Here is a 22,000-nt window from a genome sequence, read left to right as displayed (position 1 = left end):
ATGGACCTTTGGACTGATCCTTCAAGGCTCTGTCTTTCCATGTTCTGTCTTTGTATGTCCACGAGTAGTCATATTTACCTGAGTTTACATAATCAGTGTATGTAGTTGTTTTACTTGGGCCAGGTTTAGGGGAAACCTGTTTATGCTACACATCAGTTAGGGGAATGGCATGAAATGTGGAAAACATCAACTTTTATTGCTTGAAAACACACCAAACACAACCTATGATATCTTCAGGAACATAATCACTTCAGTAGTAGAGTCTGCTTCATTCCCCGCACACACAAACACTTTTCCCAGAGTGCTACTTGGTTAGTTCTTAAAGAGGCAGCAGCACTTAAACAATCAACCACAAAAAAGGTACAGGAACTTTTACTGCTTTTCACATGTATATACATGCACACCAGGACCAGTGGTTGCAGAGAATCTCACACTTTTGTGAGCTGGGCTGGGATTTTCCTTCTGGGGCCCTCACTTCATCCTTCATGTTTATATGTGATCACATTAAGCATGTGAAGTCAATGATTGGTTGTTGGTTTGTCCAGTGAATTCTCAGAATCTTCTTTTGCAAAAGTCACTTAAAATTACTTTTAATATCTTTAAAGTGCCAGAAGTACCCAAAAAACCAGTCCCCGAAGAAGTACCTGTTCCAGTTCCTAAAAAAGTGGAACCACCTCCCAAAGGTAGGACATTATAGCAAATCAGCAACCTTTAAACACTCTTGTTGGCTAAGATGTCATTTCTGAACTGATCTGAGAGTCTTCAATCGTGGTTGTTTTTGTGGTGTTCCTGTTGTTTTCCTTAAGTGTGTATATTGCTAAATAGCATTGTTGTAAACAATTTGTCTCTACACTGCAGTCTGAACAATCCAGTAGATGCATTAAAATATTACAGTTCTATCACCACACTGCTGTTTCTAAGTATTCCTTTAGATTTGGTTCAAAGTATGGGATGCATTTTAATGGTATCTCAACTCAATGAATTCTTTGTTATCTTGTTATGGCTAGTAGATTCAGTACTCTTACATATGATGTTTTTTAAGTGCCTGAAGTCCCTAAGAAAGCAGTTCCTGAAGAGAAAGTTCCAGTTGCTGTCCCCAAGAAAAAGGAACCTCCCCCAGCTAAAGGTACAAGATTCAGATCTGAATAGTTCTGAAAACATTCTTAGTCTTTTCTTTGTTTCTCTCTGTGTATTTTCCTCTTCATTATATGTGTGTTAATTCAAGCCAGCCACACTTAATTTGAGTCTTATGTGGCACATATGTTTGTTTATGGGTGTTGGTAATATCAGAAATTATGTTTTTTGTCTGTGTGCATTCTTTGATATGCTTCTTTTGCAATTATTAAGTGCCAGAGCCACCTAAGAAAGTTGTTCCCGAAGAAAAAGTACCCCGTCTACGCAAAAGAGAAGAAGCCCCCCCAGCTAAAGGTATACTGTTCTTTCAAAACAAAATGTATGTGTTCCATCTATAGAGCTTTTGTTACGTTCCATGCGTCTCTTTTATTATCACATCTTCTTTAATATTTTACGCTTGTGTACTTTGGTTTCAATTCTTGTCACTTCGGAAATTCTAAAACTAAACAATCTCTTTGAAGTGCCTGAGGTACTGAAGAAAGCTGTCCCTGAGGAAAAATTACCTGTTGCTGTTCCCAAAAAAGTGGAGGCTCCCCCAGCAAGAGGTATGCAAGTCTTGTCTTGTCTAAAAGAGCTTTAGCCTTTCTCTTTAGCCCATCAGCTGTTACATTTTTTCATACTATTATCATGTTGCTAGTGTCTGTCCAAGACATTTGTATAATGATTGGGGATCCATGTTTTGTTTTTCAGTACTAGATCAGCTTTACTTTGTATGTTGCATATCAAAGCGCTTTCTGTAGTATACTTGTCTTTTTTTGCACTTTTGAGTTGTGTAACTCAGATAATCATCTTCACAACAATATCTTTAGCCTTCAGAATTCTACATATCCTAATTAAATCATAATGCGTTTAATGTCTTTCAAAGTGCCTGAGATGCCTAAGAGAGCTGTTTTAGAAGAGAAAATGTTTGTTTCTGAAGAAAAAGTATCTATTGCCATTTCTAAAAGGGTGGAAGCTCCTTCTCCAGAAGGTATATTGCAAATGATTGCAACTGTGAGAAACATTTAGAAGCATTCAGTTGTCATAAAATAATTGCCTATACTGGTCTTCCCTCCTTCCTGTTAACGAGAATATTGACACATTCTGTTCTTTGTTATTTCCTCTTAACAAGAATATTGACAGATATGTTTATGTGTGTTTGTGAGTGTATTAGAGTACTTTATATGTTGGAACATTTAACATGCAAGCAAGATCCTCAGAGAAAATGCCTTTTCTCAAGCTCCATTCAAAACTTAAGATGTAAATCGGGTACAGCTGCAGAAAGGGGGAAATAACTCTGCCCCCCCCCCCAGCACGGTTTTGGCTATGGAAAACAGCAGGCCCCATTCCCCCCATACCACAATTCTGAGCTGAATTGGGCTATCCCTCATTTTTAAAGAGATATTCCCTGCTGGTGCTGTGTGTAGCTGTGGAGAGAGCGAATCCATCCTGGGGAACAAATATCTGACTGTAATGTCTAGTTTGGCTCTTATTTGAGGCTACAGAGCATGTTGCAGAACGAGGCTGTGTAGCCAAGAAGTATAGACAAGAGTGCAAGGATTATAGCCATCATTATTACAACTTAAAAAGCTATAATTTCTAATAGTTCCAGCAGCTAAGTTATTGGACTTTTGGAGAAGAACTAGTGGGAATAGTGCCTCTTCTAACAGGCAATAGCCAGATGGCAAATGAAGGCAGGCTGTGATGCCTTCCTTCTGCTTCGGTCAGTATGTTTATTTTTAAGAGCAAGACTTTTTACCCTGACTTTCTGCCATCGTAGAGCCACCAAGGCAACTAAGAAATTAAAACGTACAAATTAAAATGGTAGCAGTTGGTTTATTAACAGTGTCTGTGGCAATAAATGGTACTGTGAGGCAGAAGAGATAATAGAGACAAATTAAAGCAAGACCTAACCAAATGCACACTGCAACAGATCTACATAGGGAGCTACTTTGCCATAAATACATATACGTTTCTCTTCTCAGCACAAGCCAATCCACAGCTTTCCAGAAGCAGAAAAAAATCTAATTCCCCTCAGCAGCTTATTTTTTTTTCCAATTTAAATTGTATTGAATTTTTAAAACCTAACTGACATTACAAAGATAGGGGGTTTCATTCCAAGCAGCTTAGCAGGAGAACCAAAGAGACTGAGGCCTCTTCCACTGACCTGCCTGTTTCAAGTGTGAACTTGCTACTTCCATCTCACACTGTTAGGATCCAGTCACTTTGCAAGAATGAGGCCAAAAGCAAAAGCCCTTTACACTTGGCTGCTTGTACTTACCAGTATTTTTTTTTAAAAAAATCTTTGCTTAGCCTCTTTGAGATTTTGGCATTGAAAAAGAAAAGCAGGATAGAAAGGTCAGATAACATTACTATACCCAAGGCTTTATTTGTAGAAAAAGTCCAACATGAACTTATTTGCATATTAGGCCACACCCCTGCTTCCAAGTCAGCCGAAACTGCATTCCTGCGTGTTCCTACTAAAAAAAAGCCCTGACTATATCTAGCCCAGATGGAGAGTACCATCCTAAGCAGAGTGATACCCTTCTGAGCCCTTGTACTTCAGTGGCCTTAGACAGGGGTAGCTCTGCTTGAGTGGAGCTGTTAGTAGGGTTGCCAGGTCCCATTCAAGAAACATCTGGGGACTTTGGGGATGGAGCCAGAAGCAAAGTTGTGACAAGCATAATTGAACTCCAAAGGGAGTTCTGGCCATCAAATTTAAGGGACTGCACACCTTTTAAAAGCCTTCTCTCCACAGAAAATAATGAAGGATAGGGGCACCTTCTTTTGGGGCTCACAGAATTGGACCCCTTGGTCCAATATTTTTAAAACTTGGAGGGTGTTTTGAGGAGAGGCACTGAATGCTATGCTGCAAATGTGGTGCTTCTATGTAAAAAAAAAACACCTGCCCCCCAGATACCCGTGGATCAATTCTCCATTATACCCTATGGGAATCAGTCTCCATAGGGAATAATGGAGTGCCCAGCTGGCATTTCCCTCTGCCACCACTTTCTGATGACCCTGAAGCAGGGGGAGGGCCTCTAAACTGAGGGATCCCCTGCCCCCACCTGGGGATTGGCAACTCTAACTGTTAGCCATTTTGCAAGAAGATCTTCTTATATGGTAGTTGCAATGAAAAAGCATCACCCAGATTTGTAGTGGACACTAAGCGATCTATATGTATATGTCTTTAGTGTGTGCAATCTAGTTCTCTGTGCTATGTCAGCATGTCTGTAGCAAGCATAATACTTGATAAAAATGGCTATAGATCTAAAAACACATTTCACAGCAACGGGAAAAATAAAATCATTCAATAAACCCACCTTTGAAATACCAACAGTGGAAAGATGGACTGAAGAAGTGGAAGAAGAAGAGGAGGAGGTGGAAGAAGAAGTTTCCATTTCTTATGAACAAGAAGAAGAGATTTCAGAAGTGTCAGGTATGCTACTACAGCATAGTCAAATACAGTTGGTTTAATAAAAAATACCCATAGAGGGAAGGCAGCATGGTGTAGCCCAATCTCATCAGATCTTGGAAGCTAAGGAGGGATGGTGCTTGGAAGGGAGACCTCCAAGGAAGGCTTTGCAGAGGAAGGAAAAGGGTAAACCACCTCTGCTTCTCACTTTCCTTGAAAGCCTATCACTGACAGGGGTGGGATTCTAGCAGGAGCGCCTTTGCATATTAGGCCACACACCCCAATGTAGCCAGTCCTCCAAGAGCTTACAAAAAGAGCCTTGTAAGCTCTTGGAGGATTGGCTACATCAGGGGTGTGTGGCCTAATATGCAAAGGAGCTCCTGCTAGACTTCCACCCCTGATCACTGGGGAAATTTACAAACACACACACACACACAATACAGTACCCATAATTCCTTCATTTCAGTGGCTTGTATGTAAATTCCATGCCTCTCTGAAAGCATCATCTGCTACTTGTGATATAATTTACATCATAAATAATTTTGTAGCGTAATCTAAACAGCAGATTAACAGTACAGCCCTACATAGAGTAACTCCATTCTAAGCCCGTTGCTTTTCCATTGATTTAGATTGGAGTAACCCTGCAAAAGAGCAGATGTGAGAATATTTGACCCTTCCTAGCATATCTCATTTTAAGTAATTTGTCAGTTTGTAAGGCTTTTCTTATTTTGCTGCTTTGCCTCAGTATTCTTGTTTGTTTCTGCTTCTTATTCAGTTGGTTTAGCTGGAATAGCATGAAGACCTTCTGACATACAGGGCTGGATGAGAGCCTCTGTGCAAGCAGAAATGTACAAAAAGCCAGTATTGGCAGCTCGCACTAACTTAAAACTTACTGTATCCCAAAAGTTAGAGTCTAATGACACCTTTAAGACCAGCAAAGGTGCCACTGGACTCTAACTTTGTTCTATTGCTTCAGATCAACACAGCTACCCACCTGGATTTACTGTATCCAAGTTTGCATTTCTGCTTTGCACAAGACATTGTGCAAATAATGGCAGGGATTTTAGCCTGTCTAGCACTATTGCTTGTGCAAGTGGAATTGTGCTAAGTGGGTTTGCATGTCCATTCAAGCATCACTGAATCCAACCCACGCCATATGTTGTGAATGTCTTAAAGTCACTGAGATAATTACTGCCTCTCTTAAAGACAGATAGATGGATTAACAATACAATTGTATTCAGTCTAAACCTATTGACTTGAATGCTTATGCTTCCAAGATCATACAGTGCCACACCATGTGCCAGCATTTACCAAGCTTGTCAGCATTTGAAGGGCTGAGAACAGACAGGTATTTAAAGGCGCTGGCGGGGGGTGGGGGGCAGAAGGCAGGCAGACCAAAAAAGCACGTCCACACATGCACATCTGCCTCCTGTCCCCGTCCTGCCCCTGGCTTCCTGGGAGCCATCTCGAAAAGGCGCCACTTTGAAAGTGGAGCCTTTTCACTGGGGTGCCTTCAAGATACCTCCCCAGCCGTCTGGAAGGCCAGGAAGTGCCCAAAGAGTGCCCAGGGAGCCACAGATGGGATGCATGAGCATTCCAGATGCACCCTGAGTGACCACGCCCACCCCTTTTCCGAGTGCCGTCCAGAAGCTCCGGGGTACTCTATTTCCGGCCATCTTTCTTTGGGGCAGCTTCAAGCTGCCCTGAACCGGCCATCTGCTATCAGTTGTCCTAAGCCAAAGTCCTGTGCAAGTCATGTCATTTTTGTGAGCATTTATCTGTCTCCAACAAACACTGGTTTTCTTGTTCTGCTGGTAGTACCAACATTCTTATGCTGACGGTTTCAATTGTACATTCTTAACACTATCTTTAACAGAAGAGGCCTACTACACTAAGGAGACGGTGCACGTTACTATTCCTGAGGAAGTGCCACCCCCTAAAGGTATATTATCAACAGTATAAAAAAATTGATAGCTATCTCCCTTCTAGTTCAGTTTTTGCATTGTGCATATGTTCTTCTGTGAGACGGCAAACGTCAACCAGCTTGCAAATGTATGTGCCTTTCTCAGTTTTGAAAAGACACACTGTCATGTTTTACCTACTTGAGCCCTGTCAGATGTAAAGACTTCACCAACTGTAATGATTTGTGTTGTTGTTGTTATATGTACATTGTTGCATTCCATTGTGTACAGGTTATTATGTTTTATTGCACAAATGCATATACATACCTCATGTGTGGAGTTAAACTCTGAACTATATTTTGTGTTAAGTATTTTTTTAACCATCTCTTTATTGTCATTACTGTTTGAATGGACATGTCTAATATTCCACATAAATTAAACACACACAAAATTACATATTCCTTACTGTTCTTCCTGAAGTGCCTGAGATACGGAAAAGACCTGAACCAGAAAAGAAAGTTCCTGTCCCAAAAAAAGAGGAAGCTCCCCCAACCAAAGGTATATACATAAACTATTTCCTAACAGTTAGGAAAAACTGAGTTTCTGCTTTCTATTATCTTCTGTGAGGAAAAAATAGATGAGCTGAAATTAATCTCTTTTGTGTAACAATTACTTGTTCCTGATACTTGTCTAAACCATGTAGTTATATGTTTGTAGGTGAAATGTGTGTGTTATTAGTCTTCATTGCCCCCCCCCCCCCCGCCAATGATACTGAAATCACTCCAACATTATAAAATTCTGTAATTTTTTTTAAAGCGGTCAAAAAGGTTCCTCCTGAAGAACGGGCACCACCTGTCACTCCTAAAGTTAAAGAACCTCCAGCAACCAAAGGTAAATAGGAAAACTCTTCTCAGTAATGTATTTTGTCTGTATAATTCTGTATCTTTTTGTTGGTCTGTTTCACATGGGACCTATTTGTATTAGAAGAGCAATACTATCATGAGGGGTTATCATCAAATCTTGGCCATTCTTTTAATCTTCTGCCAATAGTGTTGTCAGTGCTACTGTCTCATATATGTGTTATGTGTGTGGTTAAAAAAAATCCATGTATTTCTAGCTATTTGAGATAATATCCCATGCTGAATTTTTTTCACATGGCAATATCCCTATAATTATTGTTTTTAAAGTGACTGAAATACAGAAGAAAAAAATAATCACTGAAGAAAAAGTATCTGTTATCGAAAAGAAGGAGGCTCCACCCAAAAAAGGTACATTGAGTTATAAACTTTATGGGAAATGTCTGTCTTCTAATATTGTCTGATAATCTAAGAGCCATATAACCAGTTTTATATGCCCAAGGGCAGAGGTGGAATTCTAGCAGGAGCTGCTTTGCATATTAGGCCGCACACCCCTGATGTAGCTTGGAGCTTACAGTAGGCCCTGTACTAAGAGCCCTGTAAGCTCTTGGAGGATTTGGTACATCAGGGGTGTGTAGCCTAAAAAGCAAAGGAGCTCCTGCTAGAATTCCATCCCTGCCCAAGGGGCTGTAGATTTCTGGTTCTCAAATACTGGTCCCCCAGGACATATAGCAAACCACCTTTGAAACTGAAGCACTTTGAAAGTCAGCTGGTGAAATGGGATCTATTTTTCAACCAAAAAATGGCAAACAGTCCCAGTGAGCCTGGCCAAGACAATGGGTACCCTTAAAGTAACTCTTAGGACACCAGCCTCTGTCTGTACCCTCGTTAGTATATGTCAGTGTCTGTTTCCCTTTTAGCTTACATTGGAATGTCTTTGTACTTGATTGTATCGTTGTTGTCTTTGAGTGATTTAAACCACTTGTAAATAAATAATGTCTTTAAAGTGCCAGCTATGCAAAAGAAAGCTGTGCCAGAGGAGAAAGTCCCTGTTCCGGTTCCGAAGAAAGTGGCTCCTCCAACTAAAGGTACGTTACCTCTCTCAGACCACAAAAGGCAACTGCATATCAGGAACGCCCACCATATGATGCTATGAAGCAGATGTTTGTCAAAGAGATTGTTTTAAACTTTCCTAGAAATTCCTACAATATTTATTCTGCATCCGCTTTGAAGCAAATGTGGAATATTTAATAGCTAGGTCAAGAAGTTTCAACTTTGCAGAAATTTGCTCTGTACCCTTCCAGCTTTTATCAGGCAGCAAGCCTTACAGTACCATCCAACGCACACATACTTCATATCTTATTGATTGTTGATGAAGTAGCTTGTTTAATTAATTAATAGATTAATCAACTAAATTTCAGTATGTTAATGAACAGGGGCCAGTTTTAACCAGTGGGAGTTAAAATTGCATCTGGGAGTGAAGCATAAACTTCCTTTATTTTGAATCTGTTTTGATATCCGTGTGTGTTTGGTAATGGCTGCATAACAAAATTATAGGCCATTCCCTCTAAAATGCATAATAATTTTTCTTTTTAGAAAAAGATTTTACCTTTCCTTCAATATCTTAAAATGGAATGTAAATTGAGAGCTTAGTTAAATGTAAATTTGCATATTTAAATAGAACAATTGGTTATAAATCAGTGACGAATCCAGCTGCATTATTTTGAATAGACATTTTGGGTGTGCAGTTCATCAAACCTTAGCTGTTATGCAGCAGCTGATTGTGGTCAGATCTTCAGTGAATGTGATGTCTTCTATAGTGTTCTTTATTCTGTCCTTTGGATCTCTTTGTATGTGTCTATTGTTTGGTAATTGTTACATTTGGCTACTGATAATGGAATGATGTCTTGAACGCAAGCATGTTTCTCTTAGTCACACATACCTAGTCTTTCCTTTCCTTCCACCCAATTTGTAAATCTCCATTAAATGGATGTTCGCTTATATATGTTGTAATGTTGGTCCCTTTTTTCCCCAGTTGTCGATGTAGCAGTGTAGCAAATGTGTATTGGTTTTTGCTTTTTTTGTCATTCTTATATTCCCAACGATTATGCATCGCAGAAAGAGGCTTACATTCACACACTTTCTTAAAATTGCTATCTTTCAAGTGCCAGAAGTTCCAAAGACAGTTGTCTCTGAAGAAAAAGTATCCATTGCTGTCCCCAAAAGAAAAGTCGCTCCTCCAGAAAAAGGTACTCAAGATTTGGATTAAAACAAACTACAGGTGGATAATTTGCTAATGGGTTTCCTGTTAGTTCACTTGTAGAACACTATATTACTGTGGGGATTTTCTTCCCTCCAAATTCAGGAAGTGCAGGAATAGCACTTCACATGCCTCTCATCATTCTTTTATTTAAATGAAGACTAGTCTTTCAAGTTATATAGTTTTTGTAACAATAAACATTCTCATTGTCTGCTTCAAGTAGTATTTCTCCATAAGAGATACTAAAGTTAAATTCTGTCTTTAATAACAGCTGTGGAAGAGCAGTGGGGATATTCAGAGGAAGTATCTATTTCTCTCCATACAGAGAAGGAGATTTCATATACAGGTATGAAATTGGGAGGTAGCGGAAAGAGACCATAACAAAGTTTAACAGTATAGATTGCCACTAGGTTGCTAGTGTAGATTGACAGTGTAGGTTGCCAGTCAGAAATGTCACATAATCAAAATTTATAGCTGTTGGCCTAAAGAGATTACAGTCACTCCTTGATGGTTTCAGGAATTTTCAAATAGAGTTGATTAATTAGGGTTTGTAGAATCTTTCGGGATCAAGTGCCGTGTTCTACTGGAGAAAGTTTTCCTTCCAGACGTTTCGTTCTCAGCTGCGGAGAACATCCTCAGTGGCGTTGCAGCCGGAGCAGGCGCTCAGACCTTCTTGGCTGCTGTGCATTGAGTTGATTAATGAGTTGATTAATGATTGAATTTGATAACTCTATAGCACTATTTTTCCAGTATTTTTGTTGCAATACCTTGTTGCAATCGAACAAAAAATGTCTCAGTAATAGCAAAACAGTTCAGATGACCATAGGTCAAAAGGCAGTTGGATTTAATAAGGGAAACTTTTAAAGAAAATCAGTACCATATCATAGTCCTAATAACTGGCCAATGGACTTAAAGTTCCCTGCAGCTCTATCCATTCCCAGAACCTCTATCCATTCAATATAATACAACATCTTCCAATTAAATTAGCTGTGCATTCTCTTGGAAAGTTATGTTGAAAATATCAGTCGTCTTATGAATCTTTCTATCTAGAGAATTTTATGATGATAGTACTTTTTTAAAAAAAGAAATGAACAATTTTTTTACCTTTGGACAAAGTTTCTTGTCTCACACAGAAAAAAAAATCCTTTAAAAAGGGTATACTCAAAATTACACATAAATTTCATTTCGTTTCGTTTTGTTTTTGTCAAAGTTGTTTTTGATTTGGTTTGGAAGTTGAATTGTGTGTTTTGTCAAACTTCTTGCTGCTTTTTGTGGGCAACTATGTAGTGGTTTGACACACTCTTAAATATAAATATAATGTGTCTTTAAAGTGCCTGAAACACCTGTGAAAATTACCACTGAAGAAAGGGTGCCAATTTCTATTGCTGCAAAAGTGAAGAAACCTCCAGGTAACAGTATGTTTGATATTATACTGATGTGTGCTCTCTTTGTATGCTATAAATGTATGCTGTGTGTTATTCTGTAGTATTTCTGTGTGTTCTGTTTTGGTTTAATTGTTACATTGCATTGGATTTGGTTCTTAGTATACATGAAATCGTAGCTAAGACTCGTTACAATTCATATCTTTAAAGCCCCTGAAGTTCGTAAGACCATTATTCGAAAAGAAGTGGTCCATGTTGAAGTTCCTGCATATGAAGAGGAGGAAGAAGTTCCTCAATATGAGGAAGAAGAAGAGGCTCCTCAATATGAAGAAGAGGAAGAAGTTCCTCAATATGAGGAAGAGGTTCCCCAGTATGAAGAGGAAGAAGCTGTACAATATGAACAGGAGGAAGTGACTCGCTATGAGGAGGAAGTCACTCACTATGAAGAGGAGATTAGCCATTATGAGGAGGAAGTCACTCACTATGAAGAGGAAGTCACTCACTATGAAAAAGAAGAAATTCCTGCATATGAAGAAGAGGAAGAAGTTCCTCCTCCACCTGTCCCAGCCAAAGGTAAAATTCAGTTTTCCAATATACTGAAGAATAAAAGGATCTTTTTCATTTGCTGTCATGTTAGAGATTTTTTTTTCTTTTATGTTCAGTTACTTTTACTTTGATTTGTTGTGAATGTTTAGATCATGTACAAGTGATGTGTGTTGTGTAATAGTGGTATGCACTCAGATATGCCCAAAATGAAACTAAATGGGAAATTAGCTATTTCAGGGATATCCAAAATGATCCCTAAAATCCAGAATTCTTTAAGTAATGAAAATTTATTTCCCAGAATTTTGTGGTTTGGATTTCTGATTCCAGGAGCCAAAATGGATATAGAAGAACCTGCTGAAGGATTTCTCTTCACCCAGTTCTATAAAACTTCTGCATTAGTATGTCAGCTGCAGTTGGAAAACTGATTGTAAAATATGATATGAGTTACTTACTGTCTACCCTAAAGTAACCTAGAACAAAGTGTGAGTCCAGAGGTAACTTTAAGACCAATAAAGTTTTATTCTGGGTATAAACTTTTGTGTGCATGCACACTTCTTCACAAAAGTTCATACCCAGAATAAAATATTTGTTGGGCTTTAAGGTGCCAATGGACTCAAACTTTATTCTACTGACCAATATGGCTACCCACATGAATTCAATAACGTAATGCCTTTTACCATAAAACAATATTCTGCTGAACAACAGCAGCAGAGAATGAGATCAGTAATTAAATGGCCAATATAACATGACAGCTCCTTGCTCTAACACAGCCAGGCAGTCCATTCTACAGAAATAGTCAGGCCATTTTATCCTAACCTACAATATCCATGCTAGTTAGTCATGCGCTTATGTCTCCGGTCAACATACAGTAGGATGAGAAAATCTTTTAATCCACCTCATCACACAATGATCTGTAAACTAAGCAACTGACATTATCAAATTACTCCTTTAGCAAATGCTAGACTCCAGCTTGAAACCACACACTGAGCTTCAGACCCTATGTCAGCATGTGACAAGGGTTGTATGAAATAGTCCACAAGGACAATTAATATTCATTTAATAACAATAATTCAGTGTCTTCAACTTAAGGTGACCCTTTTCATGGGGTTTTCAAGGCAAGAGATGAGCAGAGGTGGTTTACTATTGCCTTCCTCTGCATAATAACCCTGGAATTCTTTGTTGGTCTTCCATCCAAGTGCTAACCATAGCTGATCCTGCTTAGCTTCCAAGATCTGATGATCTTGGGCTAGACTGGGCTATTCAAGCTGCTAACATTCATGTACTTGAACTTAATTCAGCTTTGTCAATGGGACTTTGGTGGAATGAAAGTAATATAAACAGAATTATACGTTAATTTAGTTCTGGAATAAGGCAGAATGAGCACTTGTTTTGTTATTTTATCGTTTAATGTTGTGTTATCCCTGCCCCCCATGTACTTACCTGCCGTTGATATGTACTAGGATTCTATGTTAGATATATAAAGTCTCGCAACACAGCTGATTTCTTGTAGTCTTGTTCTTTGAGTACACTCTTTTAAATAAAATGCTATCTTTAAAGTGCCTGAAGTACCCAAGAAACCCGTCCCTGAGAAAAAGGTTCCTGTGGCAGTGCCCAAGAAAAAAGAGGTTCCTCCAGCTAAAGGTATAGCATCTCTTCATTGACATTCTCCACCCACTTTTTTAAAGGAATCTTCTTCTTCATTTAAGAATGGCTATTGGGGAGAAAGGGAATTATTGTAGAAATGTTTTTAGCCATGTTTCTTGTTGTTGTTCTGTTTTAATGTGCTTTGATTGGCTGGAGATCCTCAAAAACTCTCAAAACGTATCTTTAAAGTGCCTGAGGTGCCAAAGAAACCTGTCCCAGAGGAAAAGATCCCAGTACCCAAACGAAAAGAAGCTCCACCAGCTAAAGGTAAATCATTTTGGGATTTGCAGCGTTTGTAAAAATTTAGCATCACTTATTCCCTTTTTGGTAACATGTCAAAAAAAGGTGTTTTCTTTCTAGAAGTTTTATCTGGGTTTGTGTTCTTGGAAGTCTGTGTCATACGTCTGTGCCCTGTCAAAACAAAATTACATTCTCAGAATGTCCTATTTTTAACTTTAAGTGCCTGAAGTGCCTAAGAAAGCTGTCCCTGAAGAGAAAGTGCCAGTTCCAGTACCTAAGAAAGTGGAAGCTCCTCCCACTAAAGGTACATTTTAGAACTTTGTTCATTTGGCCATCATTGTAGCTACTGTCCTGATATATTGGCCTGAATCCTACCACTTTACCAAGCAAAGTTGGAAGCTTTTTTCCATCATAACCAGCTGCTCCTCCAATCAAGGAGGAAGCCTTCTTAGGCTATGGGAACTTCTTCCAACCTATGGTAGAATATCACCCCTATGAATATCAAAAACCGATTGATTTCACTCTGTATAAGTCCTCTGACTGAAAATGATTCAGATATATCCCTTTCTTGCAGTTCTATTTTTTGGTTCTGTTTTTGTTTGTTTCAATTTAATACTGAAAAGAGTGTAAAGAATAAAAAACGATATGCAAATTGTTTTTAAGTGCCGGCAGTGCCAGAAAAAGCCGTGCCAGAAGAGAAAATCCCTATTCCAGTTGCTAAAAAACCAGAGCCTCCAAAACCAAAAGGTACCTGAAATATTAACTGAAAAGTATATGTAGGTGATACTTACATGCCTGAGTGTTTTTTACCCATGTGCCCATGTAAAATTTTGAGCTAAGAACTATAAAGTGCAATATTAACACTAAAGCAACAAGTGTTTCTAGATCCACAACCATAGTCCCCTGTGCATTGATGGTTTTTATGTTTTGTCTTCTGCTACATGTATTCTTTCTGTTTCTGATATTTCCATGCATAGTCAATTTCTTAATATCTTTAAAGTGCCTGAGGTACCCAAGAAAGCTGTGTCTGAAACCAAAGTGCCTCTTGCTGTGCCTAAAAAGCCTGAACCACCAGCCGCTAAAGGTAGATTAATTTATCAAATCAGTCTTTGTGCTTTCATGTGTTTCCTTAAACAATCTTAAATGTGATGTGTTATATGTCAGATATTACTGCTGTTCCTTGATTGTCAACTTTTTCTGTAGTTGTCTTGTTGTGACAACACGTTGTAAATTTTCTTCAAATTGCATCTTTAAGTGCTAAAAATACCAACGGTGCCTGCTGCAGAGGAAGAAGTGCCTGTTTATGTACCAGAAGAAGAAGAAGAAGAGGCAATACCTGAGAAAGGTATATCAACTCTCCATTAACTTTATCTAATATCTCTTCTCAATTCATGGTAATACTATCGTCTACAGTCTTTGTTTCCTGCTTCATATGGATAATAGAGTCCTATCTTATGAATGTTCACTTTGAAACGAATCTCACTGAGTTTATTGAGACTTAACTCCCACATAAGTGGGCATAAGATTACAAGTTTAATTTACATTTCATGCTGACTGTTTCATCTTTTAAGTGTTTTTGGTTTGGTTTTGTGCTTCTTTTTGCTTTGTGTTTTGAAAAGACAACAGTTTTTGTCTAAAGGCAAAGAATGTTTGTAATTTCAGGAAGAGAGCACTAAATAAAGACATTCATAACTTTTTGTAACGTATAGATTATCAGCAACACTATAGCTAGTATCCAGAGAATTAATATGCTAGTTCTATGAACCAAAGAGGACATTAGACTTACCTTGTGTTGAACAGCAGTTCCGTGTCTTGTGAGGCAAACTGCTTTTAAAACTGAGTGGAATTTCAAAAGTTGTTTATAACATGGAATTGAAGGATTGATGTTCTAAGGAAAACAGCATAAAAAATTCCTCTCCTAAAAGCTAGTTCCATAAAATAAAACTAGTCTTTTGAACCTTGGCCTTTCCTTCCCCACACACCTCTGCTTGTGTTTGCTTGTGTTCCATGTGATTTATGTCCAGGGCTTTTTTGTGGCAAGAATTCCTTTGCATATTAGGCCACACTCTCCTAATGTAGCCAATCCTCCAAGAGCTTAAAGGGCTCTTAGCAGAAGGCCTGCTGTAAGCTCCAGGAGGATTGGCTACATCAGGGGTGTGTGGCCTAATATCCAAAGGAGTTCCTGCTACAAAAGAAGCCCTGCTTATTTTCATTTTTCACTCTGAAATGATTATCAAAAACAAAATTCTTATGTTTAAAGTCCCAGAAGTGCCAAAGAAAGTGGCCCCAGAAAAGAAAATTCCTGCAACTATTCCCAAAAAAGTGGAGCCTCCTCCTCCAAAAGGTACATGCATTTGCATATAAAAGAATGAATAAAGCAGCATTTTAAAAATCTTGTTCTGCAACTGTTTTCAGCTAATAAGTAGGCAGACTTAATTCTACCCATTTTTTGTCACTGAATTTGATGGCATTAGAATAGCTATGTACAGGTAACATTTCAAAATAGCGTAACTTGAAATTGTCTTCTTATGTCAGTTCTGCCCGTTTGTGGTAGCTAAAAACACATGCCTTTTTATTGTTAATGTGCAATACTATCTGCTGATTTCTTGAATGACAGGAATCCTCTCTTAATTAGTTCTGCTTATGTCTTGCTTGTACTATACCTCTTATGTCCTTACATTTTATGTTGTTTAATGTTGTGTTAGCTTTGTGGCTTAAAAAGTACTCTTACAACACTCTAATGTCTTTAAAGTACCAGAGATTCCTAAGCCTGTCCCAGAAGAGAAAGTGACTGTTGTCAAAAAGGTGCCAGCTCCTCCTTCAAAAGGTATAAAGAAAAAATCATTTGTATATGGATAAACTTTTATACAATTCAGTTACTTAGCAAAGAATTCTAATTATTCATTTAAAGCTTTGTGAAGTCTTCTCTGTTTGTGTGTGATGACTTGAAAGCACATCCTTAAAATTATGTACTGTCTTTAAAGTGCCTGAAATTCCTAAACCTGTTCCAGAGGAGAAAGTGCCTGTTGCCAAAAAGGTTCCAGCTCCACCCGCAAAAGGTACAATACATGAAATGTTGTACAGAAACTTTGATTATTACATAGCAGTGATTTCTAATCTTCAATTAAGCATTAATATAAACAGTTCAAAATGCTTAATTGTCTTACATGTTTGTGTGTGGTGGGATAAAAACACTTTCTTACAAAAAAAAACCCTTATGTTTTTAAAGTGCCTGAAGTTCCTAAACCTGTCCCAGAAGAGAAAGTGCCTGTTCCTAAAAAAGTACCAGCTCCTCCAGCAAAAGGTATAATATATTAAATGGTACTAAAGCACATTTTAACATCAATAATCATTTCCATTCTTCAATGAGAATTCATATAAATAGTTCGAAACTTTCTGTTGTCTTGCTTGTTTGTCTGTGGTGGCATAAAAATACATTCTTATAACACTATGTCTTTAAAGTGCCTGAAGTCCCTAAACCTGTCCCAGAAGAGAAAGTGCCCGTGCTCAAAAAAGTCCCAGCTCCTTCAGCAAAAGGTACATTCTTATATGTAATACATGCAAACATTCATCTTTACGTTACATAACATCATTAATTACATAATATTCATCTTAACATTCCTATTCTTCAGTTATGTTTTAAATCCATTGTTCGTGATGTCTTTATTTTTTTAATGTTTTGCTTGCTGTTATATATGTTTGTGTGTGGCGGCTTGAAATCAAATCCTTAAAATCATGTAATATCTTTAAAGTGCCTGAAGTCCCTAAACCTGTCCCAGAAGAGAAAGTGCCTGTGCTCAAAAAAGTCCCAGCTCCTCCAGCTAAAGGTACATCCTTATATGTAATATATGGAAATATTCATCTCAATATTTGTATTCTTCCATTAAGTTTTAAATCCATCATTTGTGATGTCTTAGTTTCAGTGTTATACTTGCTATCATATGTTTGTTTGTGGTGCCTTGAAAACAAATTCTTAAAAACACATAATATCTTTAAAGTGCCTGAAGTCCCTGTCCCAGAAGAGAAAGTACCTGTGCTCAAAAAAGTCCCAGCTCCTCCACCTAAAGGTATATCCATATATGTAATACATGCAAACAATCATCATTAAATTAACAAACACTTTATGTGATTTGATAACATGTCAACTCAAACATTTGTGGTGTCTTGTATGTGTTGTTTGTAATGTTATATTATATATTTTGACTGATGTTGTACAAGAAACGATGCTAAAGTGCTGCCATGTTTTTAAAGTACCTGAGGTGCCCAAGAAAATTGCCCCAGAAAAGAAAGTGCCAGCTGCTCCTCCTAAAAAAGTGGAAGAACCACCCATAAAAGGTATATCTGTTTTTATCTGGTAAAATTTGAGCTGGAGGTACTATTTTCATAGTACTTGATTCTGTGTTTTGTCAGTCTGTGAAAGATATGTAATTTATCTTGTGTTTTGTTGTCGTTTCGTGAACCTATTAAGTAGTTTTTATGTTGTTTTTGTTTTCATACCATAAACTTTTTAAAGGTAGCTATCTATAACAACAATATATTTCAAAGTCTCATGCAGTGGATTCTGTGTATGTTTATATGGAAGTAAATACCACTGTGTTCACTGGAATCCCCAGTAACTGCATAGGATTACTTCTATGCATAGTACCTCCTTCTAAGACAAAGGAAATTAATCCACCTAAAGGTAGTTTTGTGTCTCTCTGAACGTCTTGTAAAGATTTTTTTCTTCTTAATCTCTTCTAACATCTTACTTCTAATTATTTATCTTTTTTTTACAAAAAGATAACACTTGAGGGTGATTGCAGTTTTGTTTTGTTGTTTGTTTTTATGTGCTGGCAACATTTTTGAAATAATTAAAAGTTAATAAATCTCATTAAAGTGCCTGTGGTACATAAGAAACCCATCCCAGAAGAAAAGATCATTGTTCCTGCTCCTACTGTTGAAAAATATACTTACGAAGAATATGAAAGGCGTGAGACGTACGAGAAGATCGAGGAGTATGTACAGGTACAAGAAGCTGAAGAACCAGAAGAATATCAGGAAGCCCCAGAACCTGAAGAATATGAAGAGATCCCAGAACCTGAAGTTGAGCAGTATGAGGAGGCCCTGGAGCCTGAAGAAATCGAGCCATATGAGGAAACTCCAGAACCAGAAGTTCAGCAATATGAGGAAACTCTGGAGCGAGAGGAATTTGAATATTATGAAGAGGTTCAAGAGAGCAAACAGATCGAAGTATATGAGGAGATGTATGAGGTTCCAGCAGCAATAGGTATATCAACTCTTTATTTGTTGTCTTTTGGCTTAATATTGAGCTCTTGTTTTGATGTCAAAATCTTTGTTTTTCTGATGTTCATTGCTTGCAAGAATCCACCCTGTGGAAATCAGATTAAACCAATGTGGGTCCTTAAGGACTTTTTAAAAAAACCTTATTTGTGGCTACAAATAGTAAAAATTGCTAAAATATTACACATGTTAATCATTTCATGTGATCTTTTGGAGATCAGTTTGTCCAAGTAAGTCAGCAGTTGGAGCTACTTTGTATAAGAAATGTCTTAATTCCTGACTCAGGGATAGGAAAATATACTAAAAATGTGATCACACACACTAAATGATGCACTTTGAATCCACTTTCAATGCACTTTACAACGGTATTTTTGCCAGTTCACACAGTAAAATCCAGTTGGAAAGTGCATTGAAAGTGCATTATTTAATGTGTATGATCACAGCCTAATAGTGATTGTTATCTAGCCAACGTACTGAGTGAAACACATTTTTTTTTAAAGCAAAAAGCTAGATCAGCAATTTTTAAATATCTGAAAAATTAATCTTTGCAGAAATATGTATGAACATAGAATTATAAAATTTTCTCATCTGGTCCTATGTGGTGATCAACTTTCACCCTATTCTTTTACCCCATTCTTAGTAATTTTGTATATTTGCAAATAACCATAAAACTTCCTAATACAATGTTTTTCAAGTGCCTGAGATGCCTAAGAGAACCGTTCCTGAAGAAAAAGTGCCCAGAGTTGTACCTAAAAAAGAAGCTCCACCAGCTAAAGGTACATGCAGCTAAACAAATTCCTTTATGTACCCCAAAGCCCAAATTTCCTTTGATGAGATATCAGTTTTCTTAGCCAACAAAATCACAAACAGGATAATAAATATTTATTTCAAGAATTGACTATTTATTGAATTACTTAAAGGTATAAGCTATATAGAATGGTTTGGATCCACTTGCCCCCCCCCCAGTCAGAATTAAGAGGCTGACACAGCATGTTGGATAAACCAGATCACTTTATTAAAGATAACTTTAGCAACTAGAACGGCAAGGGGTATAGGCCTAACAGGACAAGCCCTGGGGTCAACCACAGGACCCCGCTTTGTCCTTAGAGGGCGAGCCACCCTGCCCCCAGCACAAGCCCAATATTCTGGCTGGCACTGAGCGGCCAAGCCCAAACTCTACCTCCACCTAGGCCAGCATCAATCCCTCTGGAAAGATCTGCCCCGGCGAGGCTTTGCCATGATCTGCACTCCCAGCATTGAGCCGTACAGCCCATCTGCAGTTCATACAGACCACCTGCACCAATTGGTGCAGGGCCATTGGTGCTCCCCTGAAAAACACTGTAGCCCATACCTCATCCTGTCCAGCAACTAAACTAATAAACTCCTCCCAAACTTCCTAACACTATCAGGCAGTACGAGGTAGGCGAAAAACAAATTCACATGGGCCAATTCTGTGAAAATGAAAAAATTCCTTCCTGGCCCCTAATAAGGCGACCGGTAATAACCTGTACTGCCACAGGGCAGGCAGGTGGGCTGAGAGCTGAGAAACAACTGCGTGGTGTTGGGCAGGGCTGGGGCCTTTATAGCCCCGACGCCACGGCCAACGACTGTTCCCGGATGCCGGGGATGACGTGGGCCATCCTTCCCTCCTTCCGGGAGGGCAGCTGCAGCACCCAGCCTCTAGCCGACATTGCCAGCCCGGCTGGGAAGGGGCCGATTTCTTCCAATAGCAGAAGGCACTTGTGTTTCAGATGGGACATGTCCCCAGATTCTAAGAGAATCTCCTTTTACCCTCTATCCCTTCATGACTTCTCTTACTATTCCAAACAATTTCCAGGTCTTTAGGGGGGTTCCAGATTTTCGGGGGGTGCAAGCAGCTGCAGCACGAAAAAAAAGCAATGGGTTAAACACTGTGGAGGCCCCTAGGAGGTCAAAAACTCAGAGGCTCCCTCGCAAATTATCTCAGGGTTGGGGCGTCCCACCACCACCCGTGGCCCCCGCTGCAGCCTGCAGGCACCTTCTCAAAAGCCCCTTTGACAAAGCTGCAGGGGAGAGGCAAATTTGGCGATGGTGCCAGCAACAGCTGCACCAGGCAAACTGGGCAAGGAGTGGCTCAGTTGCTGGCTGTGCATGCGGGCTGCAAGCAGGGGGAGAAATGGGGGGGGGAGCTGGCCCATGGTCTCTAAAGTCATGGAGGTTCATAGGCCAGTGCCTACTTGGCCTAATTGTTAATACGGCCCTGGAAAACATAGATGAAACTCTGTTCACATTTTTCTACATCCAAGCCAGTTAGTCTTAGTTATTGTAAGGTTTCACTGGTGAAGACAGAATAGAGGTCAGAAAATATAGTCACAAAAACCAATGGTAGATGCTTCTATATATTAAATTAGTTGTTTTCATATAAGATTTAGAACCCAATCCCTGGCTATTTAAGATGAAGGCTTGGGTTCAGGTGTAGTTGCATCCTCATTTATGAGCACAAAACCAAGTCCCATTGATTCAGTTTGCTGTACTTACAACTGTGAGTTGACTTATGCAGCTGTTTGCCCAATTTACAGGAGATAAGTCCTACTGAATCAGTGGAACTTATGCTTAAGCATGCCTAGGGTTGGCTTAGTTACAAAATTAAAAGCATTCCAATTTGACAGTTATAATATTATAGATTCTATAAGTAGAATCTATAATAGCTCATTCCAATGGAGACAGGAATAACTATGATCATTATGCCATTGACTCTGAAGTGACCATGTTTAACTTAAGGTTTTGAGATCTATTATCTTGGAGTTTTTAAAATGCAGCCTGACAAGGGAGAGAATGAAAGGAAGAGAAGGTCTGGATCTTTGATCCAGGCCCAGGCTTATAAACGTTATTGTGTTTGCTGTGATATTTGTCCAGTTGTGTGTATATCTGGTTCGTAGCATTAGCCTGAAAGTCCAAGGTTTTTCTGCATTCTCCTTTTACTCACTGGTAAGTTTCTGTGTCTTCAGGGAGGGGGGAGTTCTGTTTTGTGTGTGTTTTTCTCTCTCTAGTTGTTGACTGAATATCAATCAGGACTGCAGGGAGATAAACAGGAAATAAAGCAGTGTGATATTGAATTTACCGCTAGAGGGAGGAAAAGGAACAGGAACTTATCAGTGAGTAAACTGATAACGCAGAAAAGTCCAGAGTCTGGTCAGTCTAGTACATCAACTGGGATCATCGATATTCTGTGGAATGTTTTTTAACTGGCACTGCCTCAGATGGGTGTATGTTTTTTTTCGTGGTTGTGATTTTGTGTGCAACTTTATAAGTTTCTTCTCTTTATTGCTGTGTTTCATTTGTAATTCCAAGAATTAGTAGTTCTTTAAAAAGAAATTAATGTT

The 22,000-nt window shown here is 38.7% G+C and overlaps 1 protein-coding gene across 1 annotated transcript in view; it reads left to right on the top strand.

Moving 5' to 3' along the window:
• TTN (titin) overlaps positions 1 to 22,000 on the top strand; it is a 356,828-nt gene that overhangs the window by 157,674 nt on the left and 177,154 nt on the right. The window contains exons 119-120 of the mRNA XM_060257371.1: positions 606 to 683; positions 1,043 to 1,126. Of these exons, the coding sequence (XP_060113354.1) occupies positions 606 to 683; positions 1,043 to 1,126 (162 nt within the window). The remainder of the gene's footprint in view (positions 1 to 605; positions 684 to 1,042; positions 1,127 to 22,000) is intronic.

Source organism: Heteronotia binoei, chromosome 16 (assembly GCF_032191835.1).
Source record: "Heteronotia binoei isolate CCM8104 ecotype False Entrance Well chromosome 16, APGP_CSIRO_Hbin_v1, whole genome shotgun sequence".
In the NCBI taxonomy this organism is placed as follows: Eukaryota; Metazoa; Chordata; class Lepidosauria; order Squamata; family Gekkonidae; genus Heteronotia; species Heteronotia binoei.
The sequence above is the reverse complement of the archived record's forward strand: the minus strand, read 5'-3'. Positions and strand labels throughout refer to the sequence as shown.